Raw genomic sequence first — 23,467 nt, 5'->3', positions numbered from 1 at the left:
CGAATAGAAAATTCAATTAGCGGAAAAAAAATTCTCACTTTTTCCGAAACTCAAAATTTCGAATGGATTCACATAATATATCAGGAGGTAGCATATTTTCCCATGATATGATATTGGAAGAAAACTTAGTTCTGAGAAAACAAATTTTCATTTTCTCCAAAATTTGAAATTTCGAATAGATTAACATGATATGTCAAGAGGTAACATGTTTTCTCATTATATGATCATGAAAGAAAACTCTGTTTGCAAAAAAAGAGGTTGCATTTCCTCCAAAACTCAAAATTTTGAATAGGTCAACAAAACGTATAGAAAGGTAGCATGTTTTCTCATCATATGATTGTGAAAGTAAACTCCATTCGCGAGAAAAAAGTTTTTCCTCTAAAATTAGAAATTTTGAACAGATCAGCAAAATATATCAGGAGGTAGCATGTTTTCTCATCGTGTGAACATGAAAGGAAACCTCACTTGCGAGAAAAAAAATCTGTATTTTCTCCAAAACGCGAAATTTTGAATTGGTCGACATAACGTATCGAGTAGTAATATGATTTCCCATCATGTAAAAAAAAAATGAAAGAAAATTCGATTTGCAAGAAAAAAAGTTTGCATTTCCTTCAAAATACGAAATTTCGAACAGATTAACATAATATATTAGGAGGTAACATGTTTTCCCATCATATGATCACGAAAGAAAACTCAGTTTGCACAAAAAAAAATCTGCATTTCCTCCAAAATTTGATATTTTGAACAGATCAGCATAATATATTAGAGGTAGCATGTTTTCTCATTATGTGAACATGAAAGGAAACTCTATTTTCGAGAAAAAAAGTTTGCATTTCCTCCGAAACTCGAAATTTCGAATAGGTCAACATATATATTAGGAGGTAGCACGAGTTTCCGTATCGCTTCTTCGTATCATGTAATACTGATACAAAATTCATTTTAGCGGAAAATTCTCGCGTGATTTTACAATTTGAAATAAAAAGTTCAATTTGTTGAACAAAAAAAAATAATGATAAGATTTCAATGAAAAACAAATCGGATTGTTTTCACATGTTAAACATTTTTATTTTCACCCTTCATTAGCAATATATAATAAATACATTACATTTGATAATTATATAAATATTTATTTTATCATATAAATTGTGCTATAAAATAATACAGTATAATACAATATAATTCGTTGTAATACTGCTGCAAACGAAGGTACTTTCGTGCCTTTATGCTTCTTAAATTACCGACCTAAGTAAACGAAGTTTATTTCGTAAGTATTTCGACCTTTGTTTACTATATAAACAGTCTAAAAGACTACAATCAGCAGTACAGGATTATACTCTTTAAGAACTCACAAATTTATAATTTAATTTATAACATCTTTCAACAATAAATAATCTCGTATTACACTTCGTTGAATTCGTTTCAACAAATGCCATCGATGACTACGAAAAGAAAAATGTGTAATTCTACTATAAAAAAAAAAAAAAAAAAAAAAAGAAAACAAAAGTATTGAGCTTTGAAATTTCCTTCATAATTCGTTTTGTAAAAAAAAAAAATTGACATCATATGATAATTGATACAATCATTTTGAGAAAATAAGCGAACGGAAAGTAAATAATATTTAATTAATTAATTACTTTCTCTTAAGTGAAATACAATTTATTTAACATTTTATAATACGTTTGAGATTGAAGTATATACCAAACAATATATCTAGTTTTAATTATTGTGTTTTAGTAAAATTATGTAAAATAGAAACAATATCTTCATCTGATCGATCACGATCTTCTCGACTTTCGTTATCATAAATTTTGTTATCGTTAATTGGGTAGTAAATATCTTTAGAAAAGATAACATTGTTTTTTGCTCCTTTTTTTTTAAATAAATAATAAATCTTTAATCGTATAAATCGTCTATTTTTTATTATTGACGTTTTAAGAAGTAATGTTCTTCGTTAAAATTAATAAAGTGAAAAATGTGACGTAAAAAATAATAAGATTTTAACATGATCGTTTCATATTTTTTATTGTATTATTATTTCCTTCGATTTTTATTTATCTAATATCAATGTAATACTTTTCAATAGATACTATATATATATATACAATTATAAATAAAATATAAATAAATAAACAAATATATATATATATTTCTTTTTTTGTAAACACAGACTCTTTTTTACATACGTATTTTTCACACAAAAACGAATTATTTGTATATATATATATATAATCAAAATACATATATATATACATACATACATATACATATATAACGTTAGTATTATATAAACACGTTAAAGAATACTCGAGAAGGATAAATGACTCACGAGACGTCGTTAGCCGAATTAATCTCGAAAGTGATTCTCCCTTCTCTTCGGACGATCAATCGTGTTGGTATTTGAATGAGCTTTACTGAGTTGGGATTAAGTTTTCTATGTGTATATCTTTTAGACGAAGCTCTTTTTCTTTTTCTTTTTCTTTTACATTTTTTTTTTTATCCTCTCTTCGTTATTCGTCACGTCGAAAGCTACCTTACTCTAGGTAAGCGATAAAAAGCCGATGATGGCAACAGCTTGCCATTGGGTAAAAGTAAAAGGATTGGACGCTTATGGCGGAGGGGCAGTCAGTCGTTAATAATGCTACCTCAGGGAAACTACGTATAGTCAGTAGTCGTCATCATCCTCATCCTCATCCTCATCCTCATTCTCATCCTCATCGTCGTCGTCGTCGTCGTCGTCGTCGTCGTCATCGTCGTCGTCGTCGTCGTCGACATCCTCAACGTCGTCGTCGTCGTCGCCATTTCACGGGTAACCAGACATCCATGTAAAGTAAATTCTCATCGCATTCGTTTCATACTTTCTCTCTCTTTTTCTTTCTCTCTTTCTATCTCTATCTATCTTCTTCTCTTCTTCTTTCTCTCGTTCTTTCAAAATGGATCTACTGAATCGATGTGCGAGGCTGTTTCCGCGTGAATTCAGTACTCGTCATCGTGGATTCGTTTGAAAGGAGGATTGGAAAAAAATGAGAGAAAGAGAGAAGAAGATAGATAGATAGAGATATATACAGAGAAAGAGAGGGAGAGAGAGAGAGAGAGAGAGAGAGAGAGATGCTTGGAAGAAGAGTTTCCCGATACATCGTCTGTAATTAACGAGACTCTTCTCTACTTTCTTTTTCTATTTCTATTTCGTCTTCTTCTTCTTCTTCATTTTCATCTTCATCCTCGTCTTCGTCTACTTTTATTGTTTTCTTTTTACGATCGACCTTATCATCGGACAAAACGATTCGTCTAATTGTATGTACATTCTTTTTATTTTTTAACGATGGATTTACGAATCAATGAAAATGACTCGTTTTAAGGGACATTATAAAAATTGTCTAATATAAATATTATCGGACGTTATTTTTTTTTTCTTCTTTTTATATATGTATGATTAATTTTATAAGTCCTTTTCTTTTTTATTCTTTTTTTGTTTTTATTTTTTTTTCTGTAATATATACATACATACATACACATATATATATATATATATATATATATAACCGGAATAATTATTGTTAATATCAGTATTAAATTAATTCGAGTATATTTTTCATGTAAAATTGTATTTTTGAATAAAATTAATTAAGCAAAGTATTAGACATCGAAATTATGCATGATCGATATTTTTATTTCTTTTTTTTCGATTAATGAAATAAGAAATAAAAAATTTATTTATAAGTTTAGAATTAAAGAAGATAGGTGAGCAAAGGAAGAAGTTTTTTCTTCTCATCGTCGAATTAATGAACGAAACCTCACGTTGTCGTCATGTGACACTTCGATCTTCCCAAACTCATCCGATGACAAGTTCTTAACCTTCTACACGCGTGTCCTTTTACCAACCAGGGTATCGAGTTTTGTATCCTTTTTAAGAAACACGAAAATCTATATGTACATATTACAAGCTGGGGGATTACTTACGAAATAAAAAGAAAAAAAGGAAAGAGAAAACAAAATAAATTAAAAAGTCTTGAAATGAAACGTGAGACAGAAAAAAAGTATGACGATACATTACAAAAAAAAAAAAAGAAAAATAAAGAATACCTATGAAAACAATTTTACGATATTATACAAAATAAAAGAAATAAATTTTTGCAAACTATTGAAAAATAAAATTAGGCTTCTTTATAAAAGGAAAAAGAATAATGAAAAATATTATGTGAAATATAATAGAAAATTCTTGCAATGATTAAACTAGAGAATGTTACGTATAAAATAATAATACAAATTATGTATAATATTGTATAGAATAATGCATGAAGATAATAACTAAAATAGTCTAGAATAATATAAAAGACGTCTGAAAAAATGATATACAATTAAATAAACAATATTAAAAAGAAAAAAAAGAAAACGATACAGCATAAATTGTATAGAAAATAAAATTTTCGGAAATTATATAAAATTCTGAGAAATTAAGCATCTTTATATAGAAAAAAAAAAAAAAGGAAAAAGAAGATTAAAAAGCAATAACAAGAATGATGAAAAATAAAATGGAGTATGTTTGGTAATAATAAAGTAACAAGATATATATAAAAAAAAAAAGAAACGAATAATATAGAAAACAGTAATAAAAATTATGTAAATCGTAAAATGTCAAAATTAAAACTGAGGGATATCTAAATTAAACAAAAATAAATGAATAAAAAACAATTAGACAAAATAAAGCTCATACCGTCTGACGATGATAATTATATAAAATTATGTGGATTAAAATGGACAGTGGCTAGAAATAAAGATTATACGAAATAAAATAAAATAAAATAAAATAAAATAAAATAAAATACAAAATGTGTCCAGAAAGGGGGTGTAAAGAAAACAAACACACAAACAAACGAACAAAAAGAAAGAAATTAACGAAATCTCGTGAGAAATTTTGTTAAAGACGCGAAGGAAAAATACAGACGAAAAGAAAAGGAAAATGAAATACAAAAAAAAAGAAAAAGAAAAAAGTCACAAAGCCAGAACGCTTTCTTCTATTTCTCTCTCTCTCTCTCTCTCTCTATATATATATATATATATATATATATATATATATATATATATATATATGTTATTTTTTTTCTTTTTTGTTTTTAAAGGACTTATATAGCAAACTTCCGTCTAGACTAGCAACCCTGTCGAGAGAGAGAAAAAGAAAGAGAGAGAGACACACACACACAGAAAAAAAGAAAGAGAGAGAGAGAGAGAGAGATTCCGCAGGTTGGACAAACGAAACGTACGGATGGACGATTGCAAGAAGGGTTGGAAAAGAGAATGGTAGGAGTACTTATAGATGAGAGGAGAAGAGAGGAATGGAAAGGAAAGGATTTTGTGCTACTCCGTGTACCATGTGCCCCAGGATCTTTTATTTAGTTCGATTAAATCCGTCGCGAGCCTGTCCGTTTGGTTTTATTCCCATTTCCAGATTCTCTCTTCTCGATCACGTTCAAGTAAAAAGACAGAACGACGAAATCGAGCTGACATTCTCAGGCATCAGTCCTGATTCTTTCTTTCTATCTCTACCTCTATCTTTTTCTCTCTATCTTTATGTTTATCTCTATCTCTCTCTTTTCTTCTTTTTCTTTCTTTCTTTTTTTTTTTTTTTGTTTTCATTTCTTTTTCTTATTTTTATTCCACTTCGACTTTCGTCTGCAGATCTCCTGTTTTTCGCATCCGCAAGAAATCGTTTTACCTCGAACATTACCTCGTTAACACGCGGCATTAGACAAGGGTCATAGAAGTTTTTTCTTTTTCTTTTTCTTTTGCTTCCTTTTCTTCTTCCTCCATCCTCCTGTTCCAATTCGCATTTCTAGCTTCTTTTATAGAATATATAATTAATTTTTGATTTGTAGAGATTTATAAAGAAATATTGAAAAACGGTATTTTGAAATGTACTTTTCAAATGTTTGATCTTTAATAAATTTCAATAAAAGAAAAATAATGATGATAATATTTATTTAAATTATTATTTAAATTATAACAGTAGGCTTTCAATATTTCGATTCATTCGTTAAAAGTATATCGTCGTTTTAAGTGTTATGCGAAATCGAACATTTTTTCAATCCGAAATTCTTATACGTTTCATTGTAATAATTATATTAGGAAATATATTAGTTCTTATTGACTCGAACGTGAATTTGGAATTTAATATATTTCTCTTTCGTATTTGAACTTAATTTTATACGGGGATCTTATACAGTCTCGATTACTTTTGAAATTTTTTTCTTTTCTTTCATACTTTGTATCATAGAAAAAAATAGAAAAAAGAAAGACATGTCGAAGGAAGAATTTATTTTTCGTCCAATAAGGATAGAATTTTTGATCATATATATATATAAATTTTTTCAAGGACGTCGGTTCTTTTCGTTTTCTTTTTTATACAGATTTTTATTATGGCGATGTTGTCGTTGAGTCGAATCGTAAAAAAGTTATTCTGTCGTAAAGAGCGTGTGTTCAGTTCTGCTCTCTCATTACTGTGTATATTATATATATATATATATTTCAAAACTAATCTTCATTATATTATTCTTCGTTTTTTCATTATATTATGTATTACCATATAAATAAAATACTATATTGTATAATTATTATTGAAAATATTATTATTGCATTATTATTGATCAAATAAATATTATCTACAATTTATCTACAATAACATATATAATAATAATACATTAACTTATAAAACCTCGTCTTATTATATAATAACATTATATTTTTATAAAAACCATTTAATCGTTTCATCACTTGATGGTTCCACGCTTGATTCATGTTACTTACGACAAACATTACGACAAACATTAAGAAAAAAAAAATCAAAAAATAAATCAATTAAAGAAGTATTCCAAATCAATGACATTTTTTTATTTTCTCAATCTTTTTTCTTTTTCTTTTTCAGGGATAAGCGAAGCCAGCGTTCAATTGCAGCAACCAAAATTGCCATCACCCATTCAGGTTGGTGGCGAGGTCGAGCTACGATGTCACGTCGATGGATCCGGAGACATGAAATACGGCTGGTTCAAGTTAGTTACAGAACTTTGGCTATTCCGTTCGCCATACATGTCGGCGCGTAATAAACGCTGGAGCCAATAATTTCTCGAAAAGCTGCGATGAGAGAGGGAGAGAAAGAGAATGGGAGAGAAGAGACAGAGAGAGACAGACAGACAGAGAGAGAGAGAGAGAGAGAGAGAGAGAGAGAGAGAGAGAAAGAGACAAATAGATAGATAGGTAGATAGATAGGTAGAATAACAGGCAGGTAGAAAGAGAGAATGATGGTGGTGCTGGGATACAATGCAAACGTGAACCTAATTTGCTTGGTAACTGACACCAGCATTTATGGCACCGACCATGAATTACGAAGTGACACTCTTAGTTTCAACGTGTCCATCAACCGATCTTTCCGAGTCAAGCCACGTGACTAAACATTTTTTTTTTTGTTCTTTTTCTTTTTTCCTCCAATTAGTGAGAAGAGTAAAAGTAAAGGTCCGATTTCTATATTTCTCACTCTCTCTTTCTCTCCCTTTTTCTATCTTTCTCTCAAACACACGTACATTACGTTTTTTATTTATTATCGCTTTTTCGTTATGCATTAGTGAAAGGAAATGAAAGGAAAAGTAAAAATTACGTGAAACTCGGATTAATATAAAATAAATTCTAATGATAATTTCATTTGAAGGATTAATTCGTTCCTCGAGTTTCAATTTTGAAGATAAAGATAAAAGGAATGATTGATAAAAACGATGATTGATGAATATGTAAGATTTTTGATAAACTATTTCAACGCTTTTAATAATTTATGAAATATGAAATATTTCATTTAGAAGATTGAAAACTTTTCTTTCCAGTATTAATTTTCATGATTAAACAAAAATATATATTATATATATAATATATATTTTTATAATATTATAATGAATACTTATATATCGTTTCTCATAAAAATCAAGCATTTCTAATAATTCGTAATATTAATATCACTCGGAATATTAATTTCTTTAAAATACAATTTAGAAAATGAAGAGAATATAACGTAAGAATTATTAATATATATATTTCTAATAAGATTATGAATATTTCTAATCATTTTTCAAGTGCATTAATTTTATAACAAACATTTAATTTGTTCAAAAGCTTTCAATTTATACGCTTTAAAGTTTCAATAAAAGAAAATAATAATATTATACTGTTCGTCATACTCACACACGGATACGGATATATACATACAATTCTTATATAATATTATTTATTAATATATATATTATATATATATATATATATATATATATATATATATATATATATATATATTAAAAGATAAAATTTGTTTCAGTTGTATAGGATACCTTGTATATAAATATATATATATATATATATTTTTATATTTCAGGAACACAGCGAGTATAACGAAAAGCGATCGGCTTGAGATAAAGAAGAAAAAATTGCACATACATCGCGTTATGCCAGAAGACAGCGGTATGTACACCTGTGTGGCACAAAACGAAGCTGGGTCCTCACCGATCAGTGACAGTTATCCTTTGGTTGTAACCGGAAATGAGACGGCCACAATAAAACTCGTACCAAGGAATTTAATAGTTAAACGTGGCGAACCTGCGGTCTTTGATTGTTTCTTCGAGGATGCTGATGTTGTTCAATGGTTTTTCAATAACATAGGACCTTTGGAATCGGACGAAGAAAAAACCGTCTTTGATAATGGCACCCTTCTTATACGCGCCACTGAACATAGAGATCATGGCTTTTATTCCTGCCATGGACAAAGGGTTGACACCACACAGACATACACGGTCGAATTGAGAATCGCCTGTAAGATACTAATTGCTTTTTTATTATTCATCTTGGATAATTAATGTCTCCAACTTTAGTAAAATCTCTAATGAGAAATTTTCTGATAGTATTACGTCTCGTTGAATCGGTCGTAATTTTCTATAGATGAGTTATTATGTGCATAGGAAATATGTATGTGTGTGTGTGTGTGTTTATTTTTCTTTTTCTTTTTTTTTGGGAGTGAAATAGATTTCATTATTTTGTAGTATTACAAATTAACAGAAACACACACACACACACACACATATATATATTATGTATATGTATATATACGTTACAAATTAATTAGATACATATATATATATATGTGTGTGTGTGTCTAATATGATATGTATTATATATACTATATCATTAAAAAACTATATATATATCATTAAAAATATATACACACACATACATATATATCATTATAGAGACAGATTTTATTTGTATCTAAGAATAGATAAAAATTTGATAATATTACAAATTCACGGAATATATAATTCAATGATAAAATAATCTAAATTAAAAAAGTTCGTTTAAAATCAATTTATCCCTTAATTCGTATAATTAAATAATCTTCACGCAGAAATTAAGCAATAAACTAATTTCTTTTGAATTTTTCAATTCGACGGACGACTTTTATAATCGTCGGTATAAATATCTATACAAAGATCGCATATAAAGGTCTATTTTATTTTTTATACAAAGATAAATAACAATTTTGTAATACTATGAATAGATCAAGATGTGTTATAACTAAGACCCATTTAATATGGGTCACGAAAAGTTTTCTAATCACGGCCATCAATATTTTCCGTCTATCAATTTATCCATTCATCTCTCTTTAAGCTCTAATGAATCTCTCCGCGGCATCTTTCGAACCCACTTTACCGAATCAAGTGGCTATAGTCGGCGAAGATCAGGAACTACAAGTTAGCTGTTTGGAACCCTGCGGTGTACCGACTCCTAAGGTTTATTGGAGAGATCCCAAGGGTCATATTATAAGCGACGCAGGTCCCATTCGTGTTCAGGACAATACGCTCATTATTGGGAAAGCTCAGATAAACGAGGACGATGGAAATTATACTTGCGTTGCGGAAAATCTTGCCGGTGAAACTGACATGTCCGTTCAAGTGATCATATCAAGTAAGTATCAAAATATTTATGCCAATCATTGTTACCTATTCATCTGTCAATTTAACGAATAAATAACTCGATTATTTATATACGAATATGATCATAATATATAAATATATATATAAAAGTATATATAATAAAATTGTATATAAAAAGGTATTGGATATATAAAACAGTGTATATGATCAAATTATATATAGAAAGATGTATATATAATTTAATAAATTAATAATTATAATAAAGTCAATATAATATAATAATAATATATATAATAAAATCATTAGAATAAAATAAAGTATATATATATATAAAATTAATAGAAAATAATAATATTCAATTCTTAATTAGCACCGCCGACAGTGATCAGTTCGCCAGAATCATTAAGCGTGATGGAAAGTGAGCCAGTAACAATGACTTGTTCTTATTCCGGTATGGAGTCACCTGTTACACATATTCGATGGTTCAAAGATGGCGAACCTTTGAAAGAAACCGGCGGACCAACCAGACATCGGATTACCGATCATCACGGTAACGTAACTTTACACTTCAAAAGCGTTGACTTATCGGACAAAGGTATATACGCTTGCGAGATAGAAACGAAGGGCTTCCTACCGATATTCTCCGATCCGGCTACGTTAACGATCGAAGAGAAACTCAAATTTTCACCACCCCCTGTCAACAAACGTTTAGAACTTGGATCAACCGCTAAAGTTTCTTGCAAGGCTCAGGGTGCTACGAATCCAATGGTAAAATGGATCAAAGAAGGTGACGGTGAAGATTTCCCTAAACACGTTCAAGATATCAATGGAACGCTTCATTTCAATGGTGTCTTGGAAGAGGACAAAGGTCGTTACACTTGCATAGCTAGTAATATGCAAGGATCGATAAATCATACGATTAACATCGACGTAGTGAGTGAGTAAAGAATCATTTGATAAATATTATTGGTGTTACAGTTTCTTTCTTTTTTTTTTTTCTTGCAATCAATTTCCAATCGAACATTTGTTGTATCAATCTGTTCGATCGATCGTTATTATAATTAATTTATTAAATCGTTTAAAACCATTTTCTAACGTCCGATGGTCGTTACAGTCGCACCAAAGTTTACGATACAACCACAAAATCCTACCGAAGCTATAGAAGGTTACCCAGTGATGTTGCATTGTGCTGCCGAAGGCGATCCTAAACCTACCATTCAATGGGACAAAGACTCCCGTATGAATAATTTGGAAAATCCCCGTTTCGAGGTACTTCCTAATGGAAGTCTTTACATCAAGGAGGTATATCTTGGTGATGAAGGAAAGTATGGTTGCACAGCTGGTAATAGTGGAGGTTTAAAAAGAGAGGAAGTTCAGTTAAATGTGAAAGGTACGATTTTCTTTCGTTTTCTTTTTCTTTTTTTTCCTTCTTCTTCCGCATCGATTAATTCATATTCTTTCCTGTTTCGTTTTCTTAGCTGGTGACAGCTATAGATCGGATTTGGATTTGGAAGCTGGAGACGATGGTTCGATGATGACAAAGACGGTTACTATTACTCTTAGTGCTGCCGCTGCTTACATGGTTCTGGTCGTTGGTCTTATGTTGTACTGCCGTTATCGACGTCGTAGGAGGAAGCAACAGTATCTTCAAGAACAAGCTGAGGGTTGGTATTTCCACCTAAAAAGAAAAAAATAATAATAATAAGAAACTAAACGCAAAAAGAGAGGTTTTAAAAAAAAGTTCAAATTTAGAAATGCAAAATTAAAAATTCGAGATACGTATTTCCGTGTGAGGTAAAGAATATATCGATCGTTATTTTGATTTCCAATCATTTTGTGATCCATAGAAAAATTAGAGAACGGCGAGGTGCAGGAAGAACAAACGGAATTGAAGGAGACCACTCACAAAACTAATTCAACGAGTAAAAAGAAGGAACATCGTGATTCCCAGAATAAGAGCGACGGAGCTGATACCGCACAAAGTCAAAGTAGCAATCAATCGAAGAGATCCAAGTCGAATTACGACAAGATAGCGGTATCGCGTACGAATTTGAAGGAACTTAAACCATTGGGCCGGGGTGAGTTCGGTGAGATTTATGCGACGAAATATCAATTGGACGGGGATAAGGAAAGTTTGGTTATGGTTAAAAGTTTGACCAATACGAAGGACGAGATTGCATTGCAGGAGTTCAAACGACATTTGGATCTCTTGCATAAACTAAATCATGAGAATGTTGTCAAGTTGATTGGATTATGTCGCGAGGAGGAACCCGATTATATGATCTTGGAATATACCGATTGGGGAGATCTCAAACAATTCTTGATCGCTTCGAGAAAGGACAACAATACTAGTCCGTCGCATGAATCAAAACCACCACGTGCTCCTCAACTATCGGTAGCACAGATATTGTCCTTGTCAAATCAAGCGGCAAGAGGTTTGAAACACTTAGCTGACAGTCGATTGGTTCATAAGGACATAGCCGCACGTAATTGTCTGATCGCAAGTAATCTAACCATCAAGATATCTCTTCCTTGCATGAGTAAGGAACCGTATCATCAAGAATACACGAAACATCGGAACCAAGTGATCCCTCTGAGATGGCTACCTTATGAAGCTGTCTATGAGGACGAATATTCTACCAAGAGTGACGTATATTCTTTCTCCTGTCTCGTATGGGAAATGTTTCATCAAGGTGAATTACCATTCAACAAGATGAACGATGAATCCGTTCTGGCTCAATTGAAGTCATTGACGTTAACGTGGAAACCACACAAAGCGGCTCCGCCAACTTTGCAGGAACTTCAGGTACAATGTTGGGCGAACGATCCCAGAGAGAGGCCAACCTTCGACGAGGTTGTCTCGAAAATAGGTGAAATCGTCGTCGATAGTTGTCTCTAATTTATTCGTTGTCGTCGTAAAGAGAGAGAGAGAGAGAGAGAGAGAGAGAGAGAGAAAAGGAAAAGAAAGGAAAGGAAAAGGAAAGGAAAAAGAAAAAGAAGAAAAAACGAGTCTCCAAATTTGCTAAATACTGCGATAGGGATAATAATTGTGTAAGGCTGTTTAATCGCAAACGACGTTTATTGAGAAACGTTAAGCTTGCTTCGATGTGAAAACCGAAAATAATTTTAAAAACAAAACCAAACTAAATCGTCCAAGATTGCAAGATCTTCAATGTGTGTTCTCTTTCTTGTCTCGAGTGTGTATATAACTGAACGTTTATATCGTTGTTTTGATAAAAAAAAAAAAAAGAAAGAAAGAAAAAGAAGAAAAAACATTAGTTGAACTTTGTTTTACATTTGAAAGAATAGAAGAATGTTTAGAGAGTACTTAAGCTCGAAATTTTGAATATAAATCTTTCAATTACTGCTTTCACATCGTTGATCTTGCCATAATCGTGTCGATAATTAAAATGATCGATATTATTGGCTTCTGTCGCATAAAACGAAACAAAATATCATGACTGGTCGTAAATAATTAATTAATAGGCCTCGCTGCGCATCGCTTGGTATCATCGATCATATATCTACGCATTTTGATATATATATATATATATATATATATATATATATATATGTATGTATATGTATAGAATCATCAGGCCTTTGTGTAAAATGGAAAAAACGCTTATTATTCGCTAATTTAATCGTTGTCGACAAAATTTCTTGTCATATTAAGCGATACGTCCACTATGATACGAAAAAGAAAGGAAACCATCACTTTCGAGCATCTTTCTTGATATACAGGGTGTCTCTACAAAAGAAAAGAAAAGAAAAAAAAGAAAGAAAAAGAAAAATACTTGGTCAAGTTCTAATCCTATTTCGTAATAAAAATTGTTATATCAGAGTAGATTTTATTGTTCGTTTGATAAATATTAACAAGCGAAATATCTCGATAATTATCAATGATAATATGGCCTACTATTGATAATAACACCTTTTTTCTTTTCTTTTTTGTTTTTTTTTTTTTTTTTTTTTTTATTAAGAATTATCTTTAGAATCTAACGAATTATTCAACTTTCTTCTAGGACATTCTGTATACATTGTAGTAACATATTTTAGATATCTCGAGTGTAACGTGTGAAAGAGAAAGAAAGAAAGAAAGAAAGAAAGAAAGAAAGAAAAGAAAAGAAAAGAAAAGAAAAGAAAAGAAAAGAAAAAAAATCCATTGGATTGTCGATTGTTATCAACGTCAAATTATTTCACACATGATGATTTTCAATCATCGGAATCACGTAAACGAGGCGTCATGTTTTGCGTTTATTGCAGAACGTCGCTCATTAATTCGCAATCATTATTCGTATTACGGTGTTTTTGTCGCGTCCATTAGATAAGGGTAATAATATTTATTTCCAGTTAGGATATCCGCTCCAATGAATGCTACCGTGTCCAGGTTAAGTAATATTAATATTAATATTATTAATAATAATAAAAAATAATATAATAATAATAATAATAACGATAATCATGCATACGAATTCAATACATATAAACGATATTATATACTTAAATGCAATACTTAGTATTCAATATCAATATGTAATAATAATAATAATAATAATAATAATAATAATAATAATAATAATAATAATAATAATAATAATAATTATAATTATAATAATAGTAATAATAGGTATGGTCACTACATCGAATACTCTTAAGGATAAGTAACTCGATAGGAAAATCGAAGAAAAGTAACGACACGAACGTTTTCGATCGATCGAAATCATGTTTGAAGAGAAAGAATGTGACGATAATTAAGAAAAGTATCGTTATTACGATTATTATAACGACGAACGCGATCTTGTCTTCGCATTAAATTCCTTTTCTTTTTATTTTTTTTTTCCTTTTCTGTTTCTCTTTTTTTCTTTCCTTTTTTTCTTTTTTATTTACTCAACACTTCTTGTCAATCGTACGTCGTTGTTGTTAGGAAAAAAAAAAAAAGAAAAAAAATCAAGGAGAAGAAACAAACAATAACAAAAAATGAGAGACGGACTTGTATATACCGGCTGTGTAAGATGGACTTTCTTAACGTTTGACGTTATTTTCGCAAACGTTTCTTTTTTTTATTCCCCCTTTTTTTTTTTCTTATCGTACTGTAATAAAATTTCACTATTTTTGCACTGTACGCGAGTGTTAGTTTTTAAGAATCTTAATGACGACTTCTACATTTTTTTTTCTCGTAATTTTTACGTATATATAAATATATATATATATATTTTTTTTTCTTCTCTCTTTCTTGTTTGTACTTTAATTTTAACTTTAACTTTTACTTTGTAATATTTGTAGATAGACTTTAAAATGATTTTAGAGCGCGACCTCATACCATGCGATTTTTATAGCCGTTAAAGTAGAAAGGATAATGGAATAAGAAAAGGAAGAAAAAGAAAAATAAGTAAACTACAGAAAAACAGAAAGAAAATATTTCGAAACGAGTGATCCCGGATCGTACGAAACGTACAACGAAATAATTGATTAAATTTTTTTTTTCTTTTTTTTTTTCTTTGCTTGAGCGCGAGACAAAGAGAAAGATAGAAAGAGAGAGAGAGAGAGAGAGACACGATCATACCGATTAAAATTTTCTTTTAAAGTACAACGATCGAAGGAACAGAATTTTATAAATATAATATACCTAATTTAATCTATCGTCGATATTATGTAAATTTAAATTACTATTTTATGTTTCGAAAGTTAAAGTGAGATAGGATAGAACAACAAGGGGAAACGTTTCTCGTTGAAAGTCATAAACCGTTAAATAATTTAATGGTAATCGATGATAGTAATCACAGTGCAGTGCGTACGTATCATCTATGCCTAAGTATTCCAATTACTCTTACTATCTGAGTACTTATGCGAGTTACGATCGAGTAGAAAGAAAAAGGAAAAAAAAAGAACAAGAAAAGAAAACGAAACGACAACCAAAAAGAAGAAAAAAGAAGAACAAAAAAAATATCGAACAACTTGCTACATATATTTATACAGAGTGTGAAAGAGAGAGAGAGAGAGAGAGAGAGAGAGAGAGAGAGAGAGAGAGAGAGAGAGAGATAAAGATAGAATCTGTTTAAACGATTTTTAAGCTTCTACGATAACCACGAAGGCACAATGACGCACGATAAATATTTATATTTCCTCGATCGATCGATCATTTTATATGTTATCTTTTTATACAAAATTATTGGATTACAAGAGTAATGAAACGAAAAAAAAAGAAAGAAAGAAAAGCGTGCGATTCGCATAATATATTCGAATAGCTAACCGTTCGCGATGTTAACCGGCTCTGATTGATTTACTCGAATTTTTCATATAATATAATTGTAACAATCGTAACAATCGACAAAGTAATATTATGCTACTGGATTTGGATAAATTTTATAAGGAATATCCTTTTAGTGCTTATGTCATTTTCATCATCGTACGACTCTGTATACGCGTAAACGCATAATGTATTATACGTACAAACATACATACATACATACATACTATTCTACCGCATATAGGCATACGAATTATCAAGATTAAACACTGCCAATGTTATCTAAATGCGATATTAAAGTGTCATAATCATGTAACGATAAGTGTTAGCATTCGCGAAATTTGTAGGAAACAATACGAAAATGAATAAGAGGAAGGAAAGTAAAAAAAAAAAGAAAGAAAAGAAATAAGAAAAATGAACAAAATCCTTCCTTAAACTCGCTTCCTTTATTAATTAATTAATTAATACGAATCGCGAGAAGAGATCGTCAAAAACATTTTTATACAAATAATCCGATCATACTTTCAAAATAATTCAAATCATTCAAATAACAATGAGAACGATAATGACAAAAAAAAAATCGAATCCGAAACTTATGTGTTTTCCACTTCGCGAGAAAAAGATGAAACAAATAAAAAAAGAGAGAGAAAAAAAAAAGAAACAAAACCGAAAAATTTTTGGAGATCGTTCCAGTCGACAATTTCTGAGATGCTTCCTAGATGTTTAAAAAAAAAAAAAAAAACGATAATTAAACGCTAAGAAGTATTCTTATATGTATTATAAGTGCGTGTTAGGAACATACCTTGCAACGATCTCGTACAGACTCCTCCCTTAAACCTTAAAACCTCCAAACCTCGTCCCCGTATATTTCAAGGTCGTGTCGAGGAAGAAAAAGAAGAAGAAGAAGGAAAAGAAAAAAAAAAGCCATACGTTCATATCATTTTTTAGAAGCTGTTTTATTGAGAAATATCGTCGCGTTGTCTTAGCGAGATATATAAAAAAAAAACGACCGTCTATATCCAACACCTTAATGTATCTAGTCATGTACGTTTCGAGACGTGGCGAGTAAAAAGACAAAAAAACTGAAAAAAGAGAAAAGAAAAAGAAAAAATAAGAAAAATGCAAAAAAGAAAGAAAAAAAAAGGAGAAGATCAGCAGCGAATCCGCGATTTATATACACGAACCTTTCATATCCTTAGGGCGCTCGGAATCGATTTCTTTTTTACAGTATTTTGTAAATATTTGTACTTTTTTATCTACATACATCGTACTCTCATGAATTTTTGGAATAATATGTGCTACGATTAAATAAAATAAAAAGAAGGAGAAACGAAATTGTATATTCTTGTATGTCCCATCCCCATCTTCGTTGTTTCGTTTTATTCGTTTATTTATTTACTTATTTATTTATTTATTTTACATTTTTATTTATTTATTTTCCTTTCTGTTTTTTATCTTTCTCTTATCTCGTATTTTCTTCTTAAGATTATTAAGAAAAAAGAATAATTAGAGAATAGTAGAAAAAATACTGTATAGTATATATATACATAATATATATATACTATAACAGTATTTTTTTCATATATTTTTTATATATACATTAAATGGTATTAAATAAAAAATATGTCGTATATCTAGGATCGAGTCGACTATATAATAATATAAGAAGCGAGGGTGATAAAAAGAAGAGATTGGTATATTACCTAATCAAATTTATTTTTACTTAATATTTCATGGTACAGTCTATACCTATTACGATATATAAAATAACGTAGTCGTTCGAATGTAAAAATCGGGTAAAAGTAAAATAGGTAAGAGTAACAAGAAAAAAAATAAGAAATGGAGAAAGAATGTATACCTACATACATACATACATACATATATATATATATATATATATATATATATATATATATATATATATATACATATAGATATATATACGATAATTAAAAAAAGGGGAAAAGAAAACGCCGACTAAATAGCGCCCAGAAAGGAATCGAGTCAGAGGCAGTCGTACAATGATCCGATATCTCTAAAATCAACGGCTAGATATATATATATATATATATAAAAAAAGTTATCATCAACGCATCGACGCAAAGAGTATGTCCGTAGATAATATTTATATATTTATATATATATATATAAATTCTAATGAGAATTATACTTAATTCATATTACTTAGTATACTTAATTCATTAATATGGTATGCAGCCTCACTCTCTAATAGTACTAAATATAATTGGTAATGTTATTAATGCGATAATAATTATCGTTAAATATAGATTATTAACATTATAAATAATAATCGTCAAAATCGTATTAATAATAATAATAATAAACAATATTACAAGGTATTTTTTTATGGTTTTAGTTTTTTAAATGTTATCATATAGTAATAATTATAGCGTATTCTGAAAAATAGATTAGGGTCCCGTGGGCAGAGGGCGGAGTAACATCGGCAATCGACCCCAACATTTTCTCGATAACACTTACGATCACCTTTTTCAGTTCTTCAGTCAATCAGGTATTCGAATTCATATTTAATCACTACGCTAAACGTAATTTAAAATGGCGTAGCGAATACGTCCGCTTTGAAGCATTGAAGAAATGTCTATACAGTAACACACCTTTCTCCATTTTCTTTTCAAAATGGCGACTTTTAGGTGCAAACATTCATTTTTCTTCTCTCTTTCTCTCTTTCTTTTTTCTCTCTTTTTCGTTCTTTTTTTTTCTTTCGACAACGATTGAATCCTGATGACATGCGTCCATTAATCTTTTTCTATTTCTTTTTTCTTTTTTAACCTTGTCACGTCTATTAACGAGCCTCTGCCACTCTGCCTAGGGAACCCACTATAACAGGGCACTATGAACAGCAGTCTGCTGGCTAAGTGACTTTCCGAATCAACGATCGCTTCATTTCACTCATTCGTCTATCTTTCTTTCTCTTTCTCTCTCTTCTCTCTCTCTCTTTTCTCTTTTTCTCTCTCATATCACTCTTTTGCATTTCTTTCTTTGTCACTCCTTCGCCTTTTATACATTCATTCCTCCCATTCTATCAATGTTTCTCTTTCTCATTCACACGTACACACTTTCCCTTTTCATTCTCTCTCTCTCTCTCTCTCTCTCTCTCTCTCTCTCTCTCTTTCTCTCTCTTTCTTTTTCTCTCTTTCTCTCTTTCTCTCCATCTTTCCTCCCTTCCAATCATCGCGTCTGTACATATCTCACCAACGCCATTTTTTTCCCGTATAAATTTTAAGTACAAACGATTTATATAACCTCATTATACAAAACGACTGTCCCTCGTCATTTTTATAATTCGAATTTGCAAATAGAAAACAAAAACGATGCAATCTGAATATTGGCGAGTTGTCAAGTAATAAAAATAATAATGATAATAATGATAATAATAATAATAAAAAGAAAGAAAGGAAAAAAAAATGGCGTCCCATTCGACAGGCTAACGACAAATTCGTCGACGAAATTTTTCAAATGGCGTTATATTTTTTAACGACGCGCATCGATCCAACATTTTTTTCTTTTTTTCTTTTTTTTTTTCCTTTCTTCTTTTCGAACAAATTTTTAATAGGTCGACGAATTTAACGAGTCCGTCGTAGTCACGTACAATAGAAAAAATGTACGAACGATCGCGAAGCGAGAGACGAACGTAAGTACATACATACATACACACATACATATTTCATTCGAAATTTGCACTCGTTAAAATCCATTTAAGAAGCTCTCCTCGCCAGCATGCTTTTCCTATATCTGCATTCACACTACGTGTCAGCCAATAGTAAACCACTACTACTGTACCTTTTTTTTCGCGTTATGATATTTTTACTTTACTTCTTTAATTACTTGTTAAAGGTAATTTTTTTTTTTCTTTTTCATTTAAATCGTTCGTTAATATTAAACGTGCCGTGTCTCTACCATCAGCCTACTTGTATCAACTACTTATCTCGTTCTCCAGTTTTTTTTTCTTTTTTTACGTTTTTTCTTTTTATTTCCTTAATTATTTTAATTCTCCCCTCTCTCTCTCTCTCTCTCTCTCTCTCTCGCTCTCTCTCTCTCACTCTTTCTCTTCTCGCATTTATCTTTCTTTCGACAGCCTCGTCGTTTTCGTGTATACGTGTGAATGCGTACGTGTACATATATCTATCTATGTAATTTGCGAGCGTGCACGTATTTGCACATGCTTGTATTTTTATATATATTTTGTTTTTTTTTTTGTAACCTTTCTCTCTCTTTCTCTCTCTCTCTCTCTTTTTCATAAATATTATCGTATAATGCCATTGGCCTGTCGTTATAGAAACATAATTATCGGCAATAATAATAACTTCGTAATCTTAACAAATATTATTTCACACGCTCGCTTTCCCTTCTCTCTCTCTCTCTCTCTCTCTCTTTCTCTCTTTTCTCTTGTCTCTATTCTTTGTCCCAATGTATATGTATCCTACGTGTCATGCATATGTGTATATACGTGTGTGTTCTCGTTTATTTATACGTACGTATAAATATACTCTTTTGAACGTGATAATAATATATACTAGGATCGTGTTTTTTCGCGAACGAAGAAACATATCGCGTACGCCATTCGTTCTTTTCTTTTATCTTAATTTTGTTTTCTCGTTCTCTTTCTTTCATTCTTCTTCTCATCCGCAATTTATCATACAAATTACGGTGAGTCGCACGATCTATCGTTCTTCTCTTATAATAATATTAATAATCCAACGCATCAAATACGAAACGCCCAATCGCGTTAGAGAGCGCGCGCGCACGTGCATATCTTCTTTCTCTCTCTATTACATTTTTTTCGTTTCATACTTTTCATATACACACGCACACGCACATACATGTTCTAGCGCGTGTATATATATATATATATACACACACACACATACGGATGTAAACGCACACTTACACACACATACGTACGTACACACAAGTACATGCACGTAAATACACACGTATACACACGTAACATCGTCCTACCTTTGTCGTTATCATCGTATATTCCTATCATATTTTTCTTTTTCTCTTTTCGTTTCGTTTCTTTTCGTCCTCGTATCCGTTGTAGCTGATCACACTTGCACAAATGAGCGTGAATGTTTTGAAAAAAAAAAAGAAAGAAAAAGAAAAGAGAGAAAGAAGAAGAATAAGAAAAAAAAGAAAAACAATGGAAATAAAAAAGAAAAGGCTACGAGGAGGTTGACGGCTGAGGGAAAGAAAAGCAAGATGGCCGCTCGAATGGGACCACGCATGGGGCAGAAGCGAAGCTGAGGGACTTAGATATCATTATTTCTCTCTCTCTGTCTGTCTTTCTTTCTCTCTCGAATCTGACAACAATGACGACACGATCGATACTATTCTTTTTTTCCATTTTTTTTTCCATTTTTTTTTGTCTCTTTTTTCTTTTTTTCTATATACACACTCGCACATACACACACAAACGTGTACACGTGACAACGATCATCATATGTGTCAACGCCAATGGCCAGGGGAGGGGGGTAGGAGGATTTCCCATATAAGAAATTCATTTTCACGATATCGCACACGCTTGGGCGTCTTATCGGTTATCAAAAAGAGAGACATTAGCATAATTACATGTGGCCGAGCGAAATATGTATATATATATATATATATATATATATATATATATATATATATATGTATATATATATCCCTTATTTTTTTTTCATTTTTTTTTTCTTTTTTCCTTCTCGTCCAACGCGATTTAGAGCGTCATCGCGTTGGATCGCTGCTGATGCTCGCTCACCATCATCCTCCCTTTCTAATCTCCACCACCATCCGCCATCTTGTCTAATCATTTCATTTCATACATTACAGCCGAATTCTAATTACAGTAAAAAATAGCGAAACGGCACTGTATTAGGAAGAAGCAAAATACGTGTTATACATTTTCATTAATTTTATCGTTGATAAATGCTATAGTGGCTTTATTTTATTTTATTTTATTTTATTTTATTTTTTTTTTTCTTTATAAATCTTCTCTTATCGCAATTTCATTATCGTTATCGTAATTATTATTATTATTATTATTTTTATTTTTATTATTATTATTATTATTAATCATTAATTATGATTATTATTATTATTATTATTATTATTATTATTATTATTATTATTATTATTATCATTATTTAATATTTCCATTATTAATATTATTATTACCATTATTATTAATATTGTTATTATTACTATAATTATTATTTTTTTATTTCATTATTATTATTATTATTATATTATTATTATTATTATTATTAGTATCATTAATTATCAGTACTCGCTCATTTCAAAATGTAACGAGAACCCGGCACGAGATTTGGACTCTCGTTTTAGAAAGCCACCTCCGAACATTTTGTGTCTCTCTTTCTTTCTATTTCTTCTTACAGAAGAGACAAGACGTCACGTTAATCGCTTTAACAATGTTTATTACGACTTAACCTCAAATAGAGGAATCGTAAACGTCTTCGCCGTCCGACTCGTTCGACGTTTCGAACCGTTCGAAATTGTTTTCGATACGAGTCTTTTAAAACGTTCGAGTCTTGACGAAAGAAAGGAAATAAAAAAAACGAAAAAAGAGAAACATCGTCGATCTCATGGCGATCGCGAAAATGGCCTCCTCCATAATTTGGAGAACGTTCTAACCAATCATATCGCTTCTCCTTTTTCGTTTAATCGAAATTTCTTTCTTTCTTTTCCTTTTTTTTTCTTAGGTACACATGTACTTACTAATCATCATTCATCAACCTCGTTACAACGCCGTACTCGTTACAATTTCTTTTTTTTTTTATTTCTTCATTTTTTTTCTGCTCTCATACAACTCGCGATACTTTATATATTTATTATATAACTATGATGCCTAAAGTTTTTTCCAAATTGTTATTATTATTATTATATAACCGCTAGTTCCTCAATGATATATATATATATATATATGTATATACATATATATATATAAATATATAGATATATATATACATATATATATGTATATTATATATATATATATATGTATAATAAAATCGGATAAATTAATAGTTCGTAATCGTGTTTTACGTTACTCCAACTAGGCTAGACTTCGACGGAAAAATATATTTATAAAAAGTTATAATATATATATATATATATATATGTATCATTAATATATACGTTTGAAGCGTTCTATATATATATATATAGATTTATATTTATATATATATATATATATTTATATATTTATATATATTTATAC

At 30.3% G+C, this 23,467-nt stretch overlaps 2 protein-coding genes across 2 annotated transcripts in view; one reads left to right on the top strand and one right to left on the bottom strand.

Moving 5' to 3' along the window:
* LOC127067629 (tyrosine-protein kinase-like otk) overlaps positions 1-17,541 on the top strand; it is a 72,503-nt gene extending 54,962 nt beyond the window's left edge. Inside the window, exons 3-9 of the mRNA XM_051002807.1 lie at positions 6,917-7,040; positions 8,405-8,838; positions 9,691-9,987; positions 10,327-10,893; positions 11,071-11,346; positions 11,435-11,620; positions 11,804-17,541. Of these exons, the coding sequence (XP_050858764.1) occupies positions 6,917-7,040; positions 8,405-8,838; positions 9,691-9,987; positions 10,327-10,893; positions 11,071-11,346; positions 11,435-11,620; positions 11,804-12,855 (2,936 nt within the window). The 3' untranslated portion in view covers positions 12,856-17,541. The remainder of the gene's footprint in view (positions 1-6,916; positions 7,041-8,404; positions 8,839-9,690; positions 9,988-10,326; positions 10,894-11,070; positions 11,347-11,434; positions 11,621-11,803) is intronic.
* Positions 11,495-23,467, bottom strand: part of LOC127067632 (semaphorin-1A) — a 277,942-nt gene continuing 265,969 nt past the window's right edge. Inside the window, exon 10 of the transcript XR_007782690.1 lies at positions 11,495-11,634. The gene's annotated coding sequence lies outside the window, so the exon portion shown is untranslated. The remainder of the gene's footprint in view (positions 11,635-23,467) is intronic.

The sequence above is a fragment of the Vespula vulgaris genome, chromosome 11 (assembly GCF_905475345.1).
Source record: "Vespula vulgaris chromosome 11, iyVesVulg1.1, whole genome shotgun sequence".
NCBI lineage: Eukaryota > Metazoa > Arthropoda > Insecta > Hymenoptera > Vespidae > Vespula > Vespula vulgaris.
Note: the sequence above shows the minus strand (reverse complement) of the source record. Positions and strands in the feature narration are given on the sequence as shown.